The 19,373-nt window shown below is 44.1% G+C and overlaps 1 protein-coding gene across 1 annotated transcript; it reads left to right on the forward strand.

Annotated features, from left to right (window-relative positions):
* The first annotated feature begins 1,523 nt into the window (after nt 1-1,523).
* Nucleotides 1,524-18,926, forward strand: LOC120930619 (extracellular calcium-sensing receptor-like). The gene is made up of 4 exons (XM_040341795.1): nt 1,524-1,852; nt 5,935-6,756; nt 13,845-14,072; nt 17,955-18,926. The coding sequence occupies exons 1-4, from the start codon at nt 1,703-1,705 to the stop codon at nt 18,924-18,926; spliced, it is 2,172 nt and encodes a 723-aa protein (XP_040197729.1). The 5' UTR covers nt 1,524-1,702.
* The last annotated feature ends 447 nt before the right edge of the window (nt 18,927-19,373 follow it).

Genomic DNA, 19,373 nt, shown 5'->3' on the forward strand with positions numbered 1-19,373 from the left:
GAGTGTCGGAGTTGCAAGCTCTCATGTCGAAAGAGCCATACTTAGTTTTCCTGCCCGACAGGGTGATACTAAGGCCTTCGGATCGCTTCCTTCCCAAGGTTACTTCGGCCTTCCATTACGGCCAGGACATCGTCTTGCCATGTCTTTCTAACGAAGTGGGTGAACCGCATGCCTTGGACATTAAGTCTGCAATTTCTAACTACCTGTCGGCCACTATCCACCTTCGGTCAACAGACGCCCTCCTGATTATACCTCACGGAGCCAGACGAGGTCAGGCTGCCTCCTCTCGGACCATCGCCTCTTGGCTAGTTAAAGCGATCGGGAAAGCATATTCCACTCAACAGCTGGAGATCCCAGAGGGCATCAAAGCGCATTCAACCAGGGCAGTGGCTACCTCTTGGGCAGCTTATTGTGGAGTCTCTTCAGAGACCATCTGCAGAGCAGCAACCTGGTCCTCCAGGCATACCTTCATCACCCACTATAGGGTGGACGCCGCTCTGTTGGCAACTTCCGAGTTTGGCAGATCTATCTTCAGGGCCAATTCTTCGGCTCTATAAGAAAATAAAAAACTTTTTGCATTGAACCCGCCCGACTAGCGAGTTATTTCCCAGTGTGTGCTGCCATGAATGCGTCAGGAAAACGGAAAATTGTATACTCACCTTTCCGTAATTTTCCTTTCCTGACGCATCTTCATGGCAGCACACAGCTGCCCACCCTGTTGTTCAATGATGATGATATTTACGGAGAATGATGCCGGGTGTCTCCCCTTCGAATTTATAGCTAACCAATCCTGTCAGGTTGTGGGGGCGGAGTCACAACCCAGTGTGTGCTGCCATGAAGATGCGTCAGGAAAGGAAAATTACGGAAAGGTGAGTATACAATTTTCCGTTTTTTCAACATTAGATTGAGGCTCGTATTGTCAAGGGGAATCGGGTGTTTTTTTTACAATCGAAGCTGTACTTACCGTTTTAGAGATGCATCTTCATCGCCGCTTCCGGGTATGGGCTGCGGGACTGGGCGTTCCTACTTGATTGACAGGCTTCCGACAGGCTTCCGATGGTCGCATACATCGCGTCACGATTTTCCGAAAGTAGCCACACCGACATTCGGCTTCTTTTGGCAACTCGTGACGCGATGTATGCGACCGTCAGAAGCCTGTCAATCAAATAGGAACGCCCAGTCCCGAAGACCATACCCGGAAGCGGCGGAGAAGATCGCTCTCTAAAACGGTAAGTACTGCTTCGATTTTAAAAAAAACTACCCGATTCCCCTTCACAAAATGAGCATCAATCTAATGTTAAACATTTTTTTTGGGTGAACTCCCGCTTTAACGGCTAGTTTACAATTGCTTCAAAATAAGGCCTCTGAACGCCAGTCAAAGCCCCTGTCACTAAATAAAATGGTTAGCTTACAGTCCGGTTTACACCTGTTTTGCTTTGCTTCGGCTCCCCTTCAAAAATTGCACACCATGTAGCTTTAGTGGTGCTTTAACTGTGTGCCCTGAAGTTGCCAACCTTGATGTTTGAAAGTAAAGTTTATTTGTCTCTCTTGCAGCTTTGTTCCTCTTACCTTCCAGTGGGTTCAGTCTCTTCTCCTGGCAGTGGAAGAAATCAACAACTCAGCTTCCTTCCTCCCTAACCTGACCCTGGGAGTACATTTGTCTGACTCTTGTGCTTCTCCAGGACGAGCACTACAGGGAGCTATGGGCATCCTTACTGGAGGAGGTTACCGTTCTGTACCAAACTACCGCTGCCTCAATGAGTCTACCCCACTAGGGGGAGTAATAGGGGACTCAAGCTCTGCTAGCTCATTGACCATGGCCAGAGTGCTGGGATTGCACCGGTACCCCCAGGTATGTGCACAAGAATTACTCAAAGTGACTTTAATTACGTTGAAAACTGGAAATTCATTAGTTTCATGGAGCTACACTGTATAGTAACATGTAAGGCCTCGTACACACGACCGAACATGTCTGCTGAAACTGGTCCGCAGACCAGTTTCAGCAGACATGTTCGGTCGTGTGTAGGGCCGACCGGACAATTTTCCGGCCGACCAGACAGGTTTCCAGCGGACAAATGTTTCTTAGCATGCTAAAAAACATGTCCGCTGGAAGCCTGTCTGTTGGACATGTCCGATGGTCAGTACGACTCATCGGACATGTCCGCTGGCCCGAGAACCCGCGCATGGCGTCGAAGTGATTCGACGCATGCGTGGAAGCATTGAACTTCCGGGTTCGCGCACGTCGCCGTGTCATCGTCGCCGCCACATCACCGCGCTGTCACCTTGTCGTCTGTCCGCAGGGAATTTGGTCTGATGGTGTGTACAGCCATCAGATCAAATGATCCCAGCGGACATGTCCGATGAAAACAGTCCGCGGACCGTTTTCATCGGACATGTCCGCTCGTCTGTACGAGGCCTAAGGGTCTTCAATGCCAACATTTGGGTCTTCCAACAAGCATGCATGTAACAGGTGTTGGAACCCTAGAAATGCACATGCTTATTGTAAGTCAGTGGCTCAGAATGACAGCCCCCAAGCAAGCACATTATGTCACCGACCAAAATTCTTATGGGAACGTGTGTTTAGAAAACTGTCGTAGACAACCTCTCCTTCTCACCTTCTGAACCAGCACCTTCTGAAACCCCTACAATGTAACCTTAAGCTCAATTGCTACAGAGAAAATATGGAGTCTGCCTCCTTCTAAAAATATTAGAATGTTGTCTGTCTTACTAATTGACTTGCTTTAGTGCATATTGAGCCACTGACTCAAAACAATCACGCAACAAATAAAGTAAGAGTAAAGTCAGAAATTTTGAATCTCATTCCATAACTCCATAACTAAGGTTTCTAAACATGGAAATCCCAGGAATTGAAGAAGGGTGGACCCTTGAGTATTACTACACTTTAGTGTCTTGAACCGACAGATGATTTCCAATTTCCTGGAAATAATGACTAAAGCCTCATACACACGATCGGACTTCCATCTGACTTTTCCGTAGATTTTGGTCCAAAGGGCGTTGGCCGTGAACTTGTTCTGTATACACACGGCAGAACATTTTAAGCCAACATTCACCAAACCACATGTTTTTTCAGCTCTTTACCACCACCCTATGGGCAACTTATGCTAATGTTGTCTGATGTTTAGCATTGGTTTTGGAGCATGCGTGTTTGTACTGATTTGTGTACACACGATCGGATAATCGGACGGAACACATGTTTTGTCGGAAAATTGGAGAGTATGCACAGCCAACATTTGTTGTCGTAAATTCTGACATTTGTCAGATGGAGCATGTAACGGAACCCCAAATGGGACAGGGGTTAACACCGTCTAAGATATTCCATTCCGAACCCAAGACAGCTTATCGACACTCCACAATCCGGCGAACAGGACCCATACGGATTTCCCCCAGAAACAAGACACACAGCTCTGTTCTCTGGTTCAAAACAAATAGACAATCTTTATTGAGGAAGCAGGCTCTTATATACACCAAAAAGAATGCTGTAGTAATCAAATGGACAATGACACACTCCACCCACAACATCATACAATGGTTACTAACGAGCCTCCAATACACATCTTTTAGTCAGGCATTCTGACTCCATAATCTACATGAGCTAATTAACTACAGCCGACAAGTCAGACATCTGACCTTTAGACTGTGCTAACTCACAACACACATCTATCATCAATAGAACTTTCACACAATACAGTGTCAATTAGCATAACACAATGAAAGGTTCTTGGGAGCCATACTAAGGTTAATTTACATCACAGAAGCAGACGATCTTAACACCTTACAGTCTATGTTCCCACATTGAATGAGTCACTCTTTCAATTGACCTGTTGGGTTCAGAATCAACAACCTGTAATTAGTTCTTGCAGACATTCTTGAATATATTGTGGATTACAGGCAATCCAACATATGTCCCTTATTTCCTGTCTCAAACTGTGTAAGAGCTTCTGGGTCCCACGGCCCTCCGGTTACAGAGCATGCAGACAGTCGGATTGTCTTATAAAACACGTTCGTCGGACCATTGTTGTCGGAAAATCTGATCGTGTGTATGGGCCTTAAGTGGTCTAACTTTGCTTGCTTGTATATGTTGACCTCACATGGCATCCATGTTTTACATGCCCTTCGTAAAATGAAGGTAGGTGGAACAAGTTATGTTCCATGGGGTGCCTAACTCTTAACAGTTCATGTGAATGGGCTCTCCCTCTCCCAGGACATTTCTTTCCATTCATTGGGGAAAATTAAGCTTTGAAGTCCCAAGCAAGTAGAACATACTGTATATCCACATTTGTAAATTACATTGCTATGCTTTAGAACTGTGCTGACATGTTTTCTTTTAAGCAGCAGTATGGCCAAGGTAAGGCCATACTGCTGCTTTATAAGTGGGTCCATCCAAAATCATCATATTGGGTCCCAGAAATGTAAAACAAAATTTACAGTTCAGACACATTTCACTTTGGGAGGGTGTTGTGCATTTAAAATTGTTTTGTTTATCTTGTTTTAGGTCCCTGAGCAGGAATGGGCATAATAAAGTGACCCTGCACCCTATTTTAACTTTTGAAAGTGAAAGCCAGACACGACTGCTCTTGGGCATCTACTGCTATTACCTTTATTTGCCATGACAGCCAATTCTACGTCCCTCTCTGATTTAAAATGTAGGTTCACTCCGTTGCTGAGGCTTGACTTTGCGCCTCAATGGTTAGTAAGGAGAACAGATGGAAGACAGTTGGTGGAGCTTAGCCAGGAAGAACCTCCAGCCCAAGTAATAAAGTCATACTAAATCAGAAGACCACATATGTGTATTTTTATGATAATAAAAGTAATAATAATAGTCTTGTGGTGTCTTTGGTTTGATGGGATATTTAATTTTGAAACTTTTAAAATGCAGAACAGGTTCACTTTACGCTCATACCAACTTACATCCATACATTGCCTCCCCTATTTCTTAGGACTCGTATACCCAACCGTTTTCCTCGACAGAATCCATCAAGAAACTTGGTGGCAGAGCTTTTTTGCCGAGGAAAACGGTCATGTGTATGTTTTTCATCGAGAAAACTGTCGCGGAACTCGATGAGAAAAAAAGAAAACAGGTTCTCTTTTTTCACGTCGGGAGTCTCAATTTCCTCATCGGGCAGTTTTTTGACGAGAAACACGTTTGTGTGTAAGCTTAGAAACCCGCACATGCTCAGAAGGGTGGCGCCAGTGGAATCAAACTTCCCCTTTATAGTGCCGTCATACGTGTTTTACGTCACCGCGTTTGAGAACGACGAGATTTTGTCTTGAAAGTGTGTATGCAAAGAAAGCTTTGTCAAGATTCTAGGATAACTGACCAATGGCGCCCACACACGATCGATTTTGACCGACCGTGTGTACAAGGCCTAAGTGTTACCTAACTGCTGCAGTGAAAAATATGGTCATTCTATGCATTAAGGTGAAAAAACACCTGGCAATCACGGGCCCCCCCTCCCGTTTTAATTACTGAGCCAGTTCACCTGCTCGGCTCGTCCCTGGCGTCCTCTTCTCCACGGAGTCTTAGCGTTGATTGGATAGAATGACAGCAGCACAGTCATTGACTTCCGCTGCTGTCAATTAAACCCAATGACGCGGCCACCAGGGGGCGGGATGAGTCATACACTCGGCGTCTATGGACGCCGAGTGTATCACACGGTAGCGCGCCCGCAAGGTAACCCCCTCGGGAGAGAGCTTCCCAGAGGGGGTGAGCTATTGCAGGGAGGATCCGAGAGAGCCACCGTGGGACCACAGAAGAGGGCGATCTGGGCCACTCTGTGCAAAACGAACTGCACAGTGGAGGTAAGTATGACATGTTTGTTTGTTTTTTTGCCTTATACCACCAGTGGTGACTGTTTAACAAGCTATATAGTATATTAAGCTTCAGCTTCTTATCTTGTTATTGTTTCTTTGCAGATAAGTTATTTCTCCACAAGTTCCCTTCTAAGTGACAGGACTCGGTTCCCATCATTCTTTAGGACTGTTCCCAGCGACACATTTCAGTCACGTGGATTGGCTCAGCTAGTCTCTTTCTTTGGTTGGACATGGGTAGGACTGATAGCTGAGGATACTGACTATGGACAAGAAGGCATTCAAGCCACTAAGTTAGAAATCCTAAAATCTGGGGCTTGTGTTGCCTTTACAGGGTACATCCTCACTAGCCGACTTGATCGAAATGCCCCACTACTTTCAAAACTAATTTCACAGTCCAATGCTTCTGCCGTGGTTGTCTTTTCTAGTGGGTCAAACCTTCTCCCAGTAGTGGAGGAACTCTTGAAACAAAACATTACAGGGAAGACTTGGATAGCTAGTGAGTCGTGGTCAACGTCAGCCTTAGTCGCCAAGGAAAAGTACTGGACCGTTCTTCAAGGAACCATTGGGTTTGCACTGCACAGCGGTCAAATTCCAGGATTCAGAGACTTCCTCAATGCTACTAATCCCAAGAAGACCCCAGATGACATTTATCTGAAGGAATTTTGGGAAGGGAACTTTGGTTGCAAATGGGAAACACCAGGGGCAATTCTGCCCAACAGCACCAAAAAATGCACAGGTCAAGAATCACTTGGAAACACTTTCAGCAGTGTTATGGTGCTGAGGGTCATTTACAGTGTTTATATTGCAGTTTATTCCTTGGCCTGGGCACTACACAATATCTTAAATCATAGGTTAAAAGCTTGTCCCGTACCACTGGAAAAATGTCAAGAACCATCGCCTTTTCGTCCTTGGGAGGTATTATTTTTTTAAAGTTGTAGCTGTAATTTAGCTGAGACTCTTTGTTGTTTTTCCACTCTAAATGAACCCCAATGTGGTAATAATTACTTTAAGTCCAAAGGGCAGCCTGGAAAAGCATGGAGTTTGCTGTGATAGGTGTTGTCATCCCCTGTTATTGCTTTTTACTGTTGCTGGGTGAGCTGGGCATCTTCTCAAAGTTCTATGAGAGCCCTTTCAAGTTCAGGAGGTGACATCACTTGCTTAATTGATTGCTAGAATTTCCAAACACTCGTGGGTCACTAAAAATCTAAGGTCTGAATAGACATGGAACAGGGAGAGTACAGGAAGCAAAAATATCTCTCAAAAATATCTTTATGCTGCCTGTATGTACACTGTTTATACAATAAAGACGTGTGCATCAATCATTCATTGTTTGGCCAAAATATAGTCTTCAGTGGCAAGCTGGACCTGCACCTAGTGTGGATTACTGGCACCCCACTACTACTTATTAAAAAAAAAAAAATAACTTTATATGTAGAAGATAGTTTTATTTTCACTGTGTTGGTTTCTTACCTCATTGCTGTAGGGCACAGGTGTCAAACACAAGACCCGCGGGCCGAATCTGGCCCTCCAGACCATTTCATGTGGCCCTTGCACCTCTTCTGCAGCTGCAGGAGAGCCCCAGCCTTCCTCTAGTCCGCTTCCAGGCCCTTACTTTCTGCTTTCAAGCAATGCATCCAGCTTCTTTCCAGCAGCAGCATAAGGAATAGGGGGAGTGATGTAAGGGAGAGTGGGGGACATAACTTTTGATGGTGGGGTGGCTCTTGACTAGGGATGGGCTTTGTGTTGGAGTGGAACGTATGTTCCAGTCGAACGTATGTTCGACTGGAACATCGTATGTTCGATCGTTCGTTGAAATACGAACAAAACAGGTCGTTCGCGCCAAATTCGAGAGACGCGCCACGGCCCATAATTCACTACGGCATTGCGTGCTGATGATTGGCCAAGCATGCACTATGACCCGCATGCTTGGCCAATCACAGCGCCGTCAGTACAGAGAGCCATAATTGGCCAAAGCCAGGGTGGCTTTGGCCAATTATGGCTCAGGGCTTTAGTACACGCCCCACACTATAAAAGGCCTCGTGTAGTGTGTTGCAGCACTGGTTAGATAATGATATCAGTCAGAGAGAGAGAGAGAGAGTGTCTTTTTTTTCTAGCTAGATAGAGCAGGCAGGCTAGTCAGTTAAATTTACAGTGTGTAGAGGATATATATACATCCCAGGTGTTGTACATATATTCATACACTGTATAGTTTAGCTAGATCAGTTCTTTCTAATTTGTCAGGCAGTTGATTGTGCTAGCTGCAGTGTTCTCACGTGTTGTATTGCCCGTGTGCTCTTTAGTTTGCACCTAAAGCTACTTGGTGTGTACTTCACTTGTGCTGTGTAGTTTGCACCTAAAGTTACTAGGTGTGTACTGCACGTGTGCTCTTTAGTTTGCACCTAAACATACTTGGTGTATACTGCAAGTGTGCTCTGTAGTTTGCACCTACACCTACTTGGTGTGTACTGCAAGTGTGCTCTGTAGTTTGCACTTAAAGATTCAGGAGCAGTGATTTTAATGATGCTTAAATAAAAAAACAAAAAAATGAAAAATTCCTTTAAATATTGTACCTGCTGGGTGTCTATAGTATGCCTGTGAAAACGTCTTTGAGAACCCGGGTCTTGCCCGAGGGAACATGTATCAATGGAAAAAAAGTTTTAAAAACGGTTGTTTTTTCAGGAGTCCTGAAAAAAACGTCCGTTTTTCAAACTTTTTTCCATCGATACATGTTTCCTGGGGCAAGACCCAGGTTTTCAAAGACGTTTTAAGACAATAACTTGCATATTAGGCTTTAAAATTAGCACTTTTGAATTCGAACGTTCGAGTCCCATAGACGTCAATGGGGTTCTAAATGTTTGCGCGAACGTTCGGTCCGTTTGAAGGTTCTGGTGCGAACAGAACGGGGGGGTGTTCGGCTCATCCCTACTCTTGATATCTAATGTAAGGGGAGGGGGATGCGCTGGACACCTAATCTCACAGATACAACCGGCCCTTTTGAGGACAATCATAATGCTGATGCGGCCCACAATGAAATTGAGTTTGACAGCCCTGCTGTAGGGCATTTGTGTTCAGTGCTCCTTGAATAGAAGTCCCAAGAAAAAAAAAATCATAGACTTTTTATATACTTTATGTAGAAATTTCCAATAAACCAGGCATAATATGGGGCGAAAAAACACTAGTTGCCAAAGACCACAGAAGCACAAAATCTCTAGACATTGGCAAGTGTGTAGCAGGATAGCTATGGAGACTGGAAGTTTCCCTTGCCAGCCACTGAAGCATAATTTATTTATTAAAGACAAACAGACTGCTCGCCTTACAAGGGAATTTCCCCCACAGCTTAGTGAACGAGGTGAAGCTCTGCTCACTTCCATCATCCAATCATGTGCAAGCAAACATTATTGTTTTTTTTTTCCTTGCACGTGATTGGGTATTCTTTGCAAAGAGAATTTTCACCACATTCACTGATAACTGAGGAAAATTCCACTGCACAGTGCAACTTCCCCTCTAAAGTGAACAGCCTATTTACCATTAGCAAATCAACCTCACAATGTCCAGACCTGCAGAACAATCGCAAATACTAACCTGAGCTTCGACTATAGTAAGTGACAACTGACAACTGAGGACAAAGTGGGTCATTGTATTGGACACGATCTTGCTGAATATGTTTCTTGATGATATATATGATTGTTCAATACAGGCATACCCCGCTTTAAGTACACTCACTTTACATACACTCGCGAGTAAGGACATACCCGCAAGTGTATCTAAAGTGCCTTACAATGACTGTACAGACATTTTGCAGCCACAGTAGAAGGAGCTAAAGCTCCGAGAGAATAGCCTGTCCTGTTCCAGTGTGCCCCTGACACCCCCAATACAGACCCTGAGACCTCCACTACAGCTCCTGACCCCTACTACACCCTAGAAGTGAAAAAATATATTGTTTCACTTTAAGTACATTTTCATTTTACATACATGCTCTGGTCCCATTGTGTACTTAAAAGTGGGGTATGCCTGTAACTGCACATTCTGCGCTGCCAATTGATGTAACATGGTATAGATGTAGCAAATGCTGCTGCTAAAAAAAATGGGAAAATGTCACTTAATATTGCTTGTTAGTTTGGTTGTTGTTCTGGTACATTAGACTGGCCATACACAGTTTGATCAATCAATTCCTCCATCCATGTCTGAATACCCGAATAGTGAATGTATCTGATAGGATGAGGTCACTATTCAGACAATAAAAAAAGCGGGAAGGAACAAACCTGGGGACTTTTAACCTCCTTGGCGGTATCCCCGAGCATGACTCGGGGTGTTTTTTCCATGCCAGGATCGGTATCCCCGAGTCACGCTCGGGGTAGATGTGCAGAGCATGCAGCGGCGCGGCTTACCTTCTCGCTGAATCCACAGGCTTGGTTTACTTACCTCACAGTGTCCCCGTGTGCCGCCGATCTCCTTTCCCTGCAACGTTACGACGCACGGGGGCGGAGAACGGCGCCAAATTCAAAAAGGTAAACAAAAACAATACATACAGTATACTGTAATCTTATAGATTACAGTACTGTATGTAAAAAATACACACCCCCCTTGTCCCTAGTGGTCTGCCCTGTGTCCTACATGTACTTTTATATAATAAAAACTGTTCTTTCTCCCTGCAAACTGTAGATTGTCCATAGCAACCAAAAGTGTCCCTTTATGTCAAAAATGGTTTTAGAGCAGCTAGAAAACAGCGATAATAAATTATAATCACTTGCAGAATTGTGCGATAGCGATTTGTGGGGAAATTCGTCGTAAAAAAATAAAAGTAATGACAGCGACAATTCTGCAACTGAGCAAATTTCAGTGATTTTGAGTTGATTACATTATTGAATAATTTATATTATAATTATATTATTATTTGTTATAATTATTTATAATTATTTATTATATTATAATTTATCATTTTGTTTTTAAAAAAATTTCATACCTGGGATGCCTACTAGACTCTTGTTTGGTCAGATTTAAATGAGTTATTCCTAAGAATTACAGGCCTACAGTATAAAACGCCAAATTTCCTTGCAAATAATTGTACCACTTTTGGTACGTAATTCCAGACAGAATCATACCGCCAGGGAGGTTAAGGTGTCAATTCAAAAAATGGATTACAATTGATAAAATGTAATAAATTTTATTACAACAATAAAACATGATAAAAATTCCTTATTTGTTATATTCAAGGCATATACAGACACTAATACTCAACATGTTTTGCTTCAAAAAGCTTCATCAGGAGTTTTGGGTGTACTGTATTATATGCTGAAAATTACAAAGAAACAGGAATGAGTTATATAAAAAAAATTACATCATATTGCATCTGTCACATAACTGGCATACAATAGTATACATATTTAAGGTTAGATGATTGACGTCTGGTGAAAAACTTCCCCTGGCGCATAAGGCAATGCTGTATCCTGGCCTAGGCCAACAAGGCCCAGGCCTAGGGCAGCACTTTGCAGGGGGCAGCACAGACAGTGTCCCCGCCGGCTTGCGCTACACTGTTAGGCAAATTAGTTTAGCACCCCCATAAATCGGACGCACTGCTTCCAGGGCGGTTGGCATTCTGCAACTGTGGGGGGGGGCTTGCTTCAAATATTTTACCATCCCTGTCCCATTGCAGAGATTTCCCTTCACTTCCTGTCCCATAGCTAAACAGGAAGTGAGAGGAAATCTATGCAAATTAAGGGAATCCATCCCCCCCCCCCTGCCATCAGAACTAGTGTCCACACTTGAAAATTCCAGGGTGTGGCCTCGACAGGAAGGGGTGGGTCATATTTAAATTAGGGGGTGCACGAGTTTAGTCAGGCCTGGGGCAGCACAAAACCTAAATACACACCTGGCATAAGGCGCATCATCAGTTTTCCGTAAATAGCCGACCTGAGAGTCGGCTCTATACGGCACCATATAGAGCCGATTTGCAGGTCGGCTATTTCCGGAAAACTGGTGATGCGCCTTATGCGCCAGGGGAAGTTTTTCACCAGACGTCAATCATCTAACCTCTGAATAGGAACGCCCAGTCCTGTGGGAATCAGAACCCGGAAGCCGGGGGGAAAATAACAATAACACGGTATGTACGGTGAAAAAAAAATACCAGCATACTGTACATGTCGGAAGTATGCTGGATGTAATGTTATATAATTGTTTTAGGGTGAACCTCCGCTTTAAGTTTTAGTATTCAGTATTCCAGTTTTGATCATACCCAACCCAATTCCTGAATTTTTTTCATCAAAACTGTGACTATTCTTTTTGTGTATCTCTAGCTAGATTTTAAAAATTAGTTCTGGATAGACTCTCTAGTTAGGGTTAGAATCTCTGTTAGGTTTTAGTTTCTGTGTCCCCACTGAAGAGTATCACCCTCCGTTTCTTTTGGAATCCATTGGCACTGGAACATAAAGTGATGGATATCCCAAATGTTACAGTTCTCAAAGAACAGAAATACAGGGAAAACCTTCCAATGGAAACACCTGTACTAGTGACAATTATCTAAGTGGATATTTCTCCTCTGTCTATTGTGCCTCCAGGGATCTAACAATTCCTTGTGTAGCACCCTCTACCAAAGGTAGGTGCTAGTGTTGGATTTTTGTGAGGTAAGGCTGCCAGCGCAGGTAAATTTAGGCAGGCCTATGCTGCTTGTTTTGATCTGGGGCAGGGAGTGGTTAGTGTAGCGGCGGGTGTGACCACCTGTGCTTTAGTTCTGAGGCGCCTCCCCTGCTTCCAGGGAGAATGTTCTGGAAGAGAGGCAGGGCACAGGACTGGAGTGACAGGCAGCTCATGTGTGGAGCCCTGACCAATCCTCAACTGGAATTGGCAGCGGCAGGCCTCCCATATAAGCTGAGGTAACAGCTCACTAAGGAGAAGTTGTTGGCCGGGAGACGTGGGAAATGGAGTTCTAGATAGCAGCAGGGTCCCCATCCCCATCTGTGGGGGGGGGGGAGTGCGAGGCCCAGCGGAGGAGCCTGGAGAGCTGGGAGGGAGCCTCATCCTTATGCGGTCATGGAGGAGGTGTCCTGGAACAGAGGGCTGGAGAAGCTATTGGAACGCATGTCCAGTTAAAGTTCTCCATCATGGACTCGGGGCAGGTGATGGTCGGTAAATGTGACACAGTGGATTTCTGGAAGAGGCATGCCAGGGGAGCTGGGTGCGAGGCCAGAGGAGAGACTGTGGGAGTTGTGTCAAATCGATGCGGCCTGCGGGCACAGGATTTGCAGGTTGGGCTAGCTGAGATCAGTAGTCCGCCAACTAAAGTAAGCTGCTAAATTACTAGGCCGCCAGGGAGAGGTTCTGCAGACCTCTGGCCTAGTAACTACACAGCCAACTACAGCCAGCAATCTGGGATTATTCAGAGTGCTCTCTTTTGTCAAATGAAGATGATGTAACAGGAAGACTAATGCCACGTACACACGATCGGTTCATCCGATGAAAACGGACCGATGGATTTTTTCATCAGATATCCGATGAAGCTGACTTTCATCAGTCTTGTCTACACACCATCAGTTAAAAATCCGTTTGTGTCAGAACGCAGTGACGTAAAACACTATGACGTGCTGAGAAAAATTAAGTTCAATGCTTCCGAGTATGCGTCGACTTGATTCTGAGCATGCGTGGATTTTTAACCAATGGATTAGCCCCCAGATGATCTTTTTTTTTTTTTTAGTTTTTTTAACCATCAGATCATTTTAAAACAGGTTCTAAGTTTTTTCACCGATGGAAAAAAAAAAGATGGGGCCCACACACGATCGGTTCGTCCGATGAAAACAGTCCATCAGACCGTTTTCATCAGACGAACCGATCGTGTGTACGCGGCATAATAGTTTACAGAGGAAGTTTTGTGCAGGAGGAGAGAAGTCCTGTTGTGCAGTTGTGCAGAGGAGGAGCAATAGTCTGCGTGGGTTATGCAGGGGAGGTGACTGTAAATGTTAGAGTCCATCAGTTCTTCAAGGCTCAAAATATTCTATCACATACTTTTTTATTTTCATCAGATTCTACATGCCATGAAATCGGTTCATTTTACAACAAGCGATGACAAAGAGATTTATTTTGACATGAATGGGAATCTTCCAGCCGTGTACGACATTGTAAACTGGCAAATGAGCGCACAGGGAGTTGTACAACAGATAAAAGTGGGAAGCTATAATGACAGTAACAGAGAAGGAAACAAATTCACACTGAACATCAGAGCTATCCAATGGACCAGAGGGCAAACAAAGGTAAAGACTGGACGGAATACGATAGAAATCTGTAGCTTAGAATTTCAAGTGTTTGTGGTGGGAACGTCGATAGAAACATAATTGCCTCTGAACCCATGAAACAGAAATACCAACAGTCAAGAAGGCAGCCTTATGCCACATACACACGGTCAGAAATTCCGATGGAAAAAGTCTGATGGGAGCTTTTCGTCGGATATTCCGACAGTGTGACTTTACACACGGTCGGACTTTCGGCCAACAAACTTCAAAATCAACATGTTTTCAAATTTGTCCGATCGTGTGTACGCTCCATCGGACCAACTTTTTCGTGTTTCGTCGGACAAAAAGTTCGGTCTGCAAACGGACAAACTTTTCGACATCAAACGTCCGATGGTGCCTAGTCCGACCGTGTGTACAGCAAACCATCGGACTTTTGTACAAAGTGCAAATACGCATGCTCAGAACCAATGTTAAAATCAACCAACAATAGCAGAAGTTAACCCAAGGGTGGCGGTAAAGAGCAGAAAAACCACGTGATGTTGGGAAAGTTTTAGAAAAGTTTTCAGAAAAGTCAGAGCGTGTGTATGCTATGGGTGTGACCGGACAACTCACTTCGGACAAAAATCCAAGGGAAATTTTGTCAGATGTCCGACCGTGTGTACGAGGCTAAAGATAAAGAGCAGGTTCTCTATTTTTCCATTCGTCTGTATGGAATTCCGACCGGGAAAAAACACGCATGCTCGTAAACAATACGACGCATGCTCGGAAGCATTGAACTTCTTTTTCTCGCCACGTCGTAGTGTTGTATGTAACCGCGTTCTCAATGGTCAGAGAACTTTTGTGTGACCGTGTGTATGCAAGCCAAGCTTGAGCAGAATTCCTTCGGAAAAAACATCCAACTTTTATTTTTACGGTGGAAATTCCGCTCGTGTGTACAGGGCATAACTCTTCTAACAGTAACGGTAGACAGAAAGTTTTTCTGAATAGGAACATCTATATTATAACTTCTAGGAAAATGATGTCATTATTAGGCTTCATGGGCCTGATTGGTGTATCGAGGCATCCAGTTGACACAACAAAGGCACCTACTCTCCGTCATTTGACATAAAACATTAACATAAAATTAAGCTTCCACCCTAAACTATACTCCAACCTATAACAAATGTGAACTTTGCATGAGATGGCAAATTGTCTTCAGCCAGCATTTGTAGGTCATAGACAGTGTTGCTCATCTTACTAAAGTAATTAGTTACAGTTACAAATTACTTCTCCAAAAAAGTAATTGCATTAGTGACTCAGTTACTACATTGAAAAAGTAATTAGTTACTCAGCAAAGTAACTGTGACTTTTTTTTTGCCAGTGTATAAGACGACTGGGCGTATAAGACGACCCCCTAATTTTCCAGCTAAAATTTTGGTTTTGGGATATACTCACTGTATAAGATGACCCCTCACTGTGCCATCATACATGCCTCACTGTGCCATCTGTAACATGCCTCACTGTGCCATCTGTAACATGCCTCACTGTGCCATCATACATGCCTCACTGTGCCATCTGTAACATGCCTCACTGTGCCATCTGTAACATGCCTCACTGTGCCATCATACATGCCTCACTGTGCCATCTGTAACATGCCTCACTGTGCCTGTAACATGCCTCACTGTGCCATCACACATGCCTCACTGTGCCATCTGTAACATGCCTCACTGTGCCATCTGTAACTTGCCTCACTGTGCCATCTGTAACTTGCCTCACTGTGCCATCTGTAACTTGCCTCACTGTGCCTGTAACATGCCTCACTGTGCCTGTAACATGCCTCACTGTGCATGTAACATGCCTCACTGTGCCTGTAACATGCCTCAGCGACGATCTTCCAACCTTCTCCTGTTCTCCGTATGTCAGACGTCGCCGGCCATGCATTATTCAAAAGCCACGCCTCCTCCTCAGGCTGTTCCGTGATAGGCTGAACAGTAATTTTCCCAGCAGGGCCTCAGTTCCGTGTTCCGCCTATCACGGATGTCCTCTCGTCCGAGGCCGAGGTTGAGGATGAGAAGGCATCCGTGATAGGCTGAACACTAAACAGAGGCTCTGCTGGGAAAATTAGTGTTCAGCCTATCACGGAACAATCAGAGGAGGAGGCAGGCTTTTTTAATAATGGATGGCCGACGTCTGACACACAGGTTCATGTAATTGCGGTAACCCTGCCCAAGTAATAGGAACGGCGTTACCACGAGGGGAAGAGTAATCTGGTAGATTACTCGTTACCCTCAAAAGGGGCATCGTTAGGTAACAGCGTTTATTTTAACGCCGTTACTTACAACACTGGTCATAGATACAGTTAAAACAACATGTATTCATATACACCTCCTTCCTTTTTGGTTCATGTCTTTCTTAGGTTCCATCCTCTGTCTGTAGCCACAATTGTCCTCCTGGCTTCAGGAAAACCACCATACCAGGAAAGCCGTTGTGTTGCTTCCAGTGTGTACCCTGTCCACAGTCAGACATCTCTAATACGACAGGTAATCTTGTTGATTTTATCACTGACACTGTTCCATTCATAATGCAGCTGTCAATTTCAATGATGACACATATAAAGCCTTAGTAATTCCATCATCACATTACATAGTTACATAGTAGGTGAGGTTGAAAAAAGACAAGTCCATCAAGTCCAACCTATGTGTGTGATTATATGTCAGCAGGGGCGGACTGACAACTCATGGGGCCCCCGGGCAATAGAAGACTATGGGGCCCCTGGGCTTACAGATGGCCACCACGCCAGGAGGCAGTGCAGCTAAAATCTCGGGATTTTCACATCAAAAGCATGTCGGTTTTGGACATATCAGGGACAGATCTAAAAAAACATGGGGCCAGATTCACGTAGATCGCCGCATCTCTGCGGCGGCATAACGTATCTCATTTACGTTACGCCGCCGCACGTTTTACGGGCAAGTGCTTGATTCACAAAGCACTTGCCTGTAAAAGTTGCGGCAGCGTAGCGTAAATCCTCCGGCGCAAGCCCGCCTAATTCAAATGATCCAGGTAGGGGGCGTGGATCATTTAAATTAGGCGCGTTGCCGCGCCGATCGCACTGCGCATGCACCGTCCCTAAAATTTCCCGACGTGCATTGCGCTAAATGACGTCGCAAGGACGTCATTGGTTTTGACGTTAACGTAAATGGCATCCAGCGCTATTCACGGACGACTTACGCAAACGACGTTACATTTTCAAATTTCGACGCTGGAACGACGCCCATACTTAACATTGGCTACGCTAGGGGGCAGCTTTATCTTTACGCCGCGTATCTCTTACGGAACCGGCGTAAATTTACTGCGACGGGCAAGCATACGTTCGTAAACCGGCGTAACGACTCATTTTCATATTCTACGCCGACCGCAATGGAATCGCCACCTATTGGCCGGCCTAGAATTGCAGCCTAAGATCCGACGATGTAAGTCACTTACACATGTCGGATCTTAGGGAGATCTATGCGTAACGTGATTCTATGAATCAGGCGCATAGATCCGACCGTCGGATCTCAGAGATACGACGGCGTATCAGTAGATACGCCGTCGTATCTCTATCTGAATCTGCCCCTGTGTGTATGCAAGCCAACTTTTTTCAACGGAAATTCAACTCGTGTGTACAGGGCATAAGAGGACATTTCCCACCACTTTGGAGAGGTTTCTCTCACTTTCTGATGTCTCCAGAGCATGAAGTGAAGAGAATTCTCCTCAACAGTATAGTTGACAGGGGTTCCCATGACCATCTGCTGTTCTATACATAGAAATAAAAGCTGAAGATACACTTTAACCTAATCAGTCACGTAAAATTAATACTGTGGCTGAAGTAAAAAACTGAATCGAAACTCAGGGACCAGTTGTTAAAAACTCTCAGGATCTTAGAAAAGCACCTTTATAAGACTTTTTTGTGCATATATTTTTAATATGGCAATGATGTTCCTTTCTGTATTAGATTCAGTGGACTGCTTCAGATGCCCTTGGGATCAGTGGCCAAATGTTCAACAAACTGAGTGTCTCTTGAAAGCTATTGAGTTTCTTTCCTTTGAAGAGCCATTGGGGGCAACACTGGTTGCCACAAGTATTACCTCTTCCACAATCCCATTTGCCATCTTGGGACTTTTCATCCACTACAAGACTACCCCTATTGTCAGAGCCAATAACTATTTTTTAAGTTGCCTTCTTCTGCTGTCATTATCTCTCTGCTTTCTCTCTTCATTAATACTCATCGGCTATCCACAACCAGAAAAATGTCTTCTACGACAGGTGGCTTTTGGCATGGTTTTCTCATTATGTGTCTCCTGTGTCTTAGCAAAAACCATCACTGTCTTGATAGCCTTCAAAGCTACCAAACCCGACAGCAGTTTAAGAAAATGGAGTGGGTCAAAGCTGGGCTACACTGTTATAATTTGTTGTGTTTTTATACAACTGTGTTTTTGTATAACATGGTTGTCCAGTTCTCCACCATTCCCGCAAAATGATGTCAGCCAACCAGAAGTTATAATAACCAGCTGTAATGAAGGATCTCCAACAGCCTTCTGGTGTATGCTTGGGTACCTGGCTCTCCTGGCCTCTATCAGTTTTGTTCTTGCCTTCTTGGCTCGACAACTCCCAGATAGCTTCAATGAGGCCAAATTCATAACCTTCAGCATGCTGGCCTTCCTGAGCGTCTGGGTGTCCTTTATTCCAGCATACCTTAGCACTCGTGGCAAGTACTCGGTAGCCATGGAAATCTTTGCTATCTTGTCCTCCAGTTGGGCTTTGGTTATTTGTATCTTTGTGCCCAAGTGTTACATTATTCTATGCAGGCCAGAGCTGAACACCAAAGAAAGTCTGATGGGAAGAGGAAAAAAATGATTCACTAATGCATAACTGCATTTCAAAAGAATTAAAAAGTCATGTAATGATGTACTATATTGTGTAATTATTATGGTTTTCAAATGTGTTAAATAGGATTCTGTTATAAGATACAATGAGAATTTCAAAGTTGAATCCAACATACAAAACTTGTGACTTACTAATTTTTAAATTTTTAAACAAAAATAGAGAGACAATTTTGAAAAAAATTCAATATTTTTAACTTTTTGCTATAATAAATATCCCCAGAAATATATATATATAAAAAAAAAATTCCTCAGTTTAGGCTGATAGGTTTTCTTTCTATCGTTTTTTTAACCATCAGATAATTTTAAAACAGGTTCTAAGTTTTTTCACCAATGGGAAAAAAAACGATGGGGCCCACACACGATCACACACGATCGGTTTGTCTGATGAAAACGGTCCATCAGACCGTTTTCATCAGAC

Source organism: Rana temporaria, chromosome 3 (genome assembly GCF_905171775.1).
Source record: "Rana temporaria chromosome 3, aRanTem1.1, whole genome shotgun sequence".
Taxonomy (NCBI): Eukaryota; Metazoa; Chordata; class Amphibia; order Anura; family Ranidae; genus Rana; species Rana temporaria.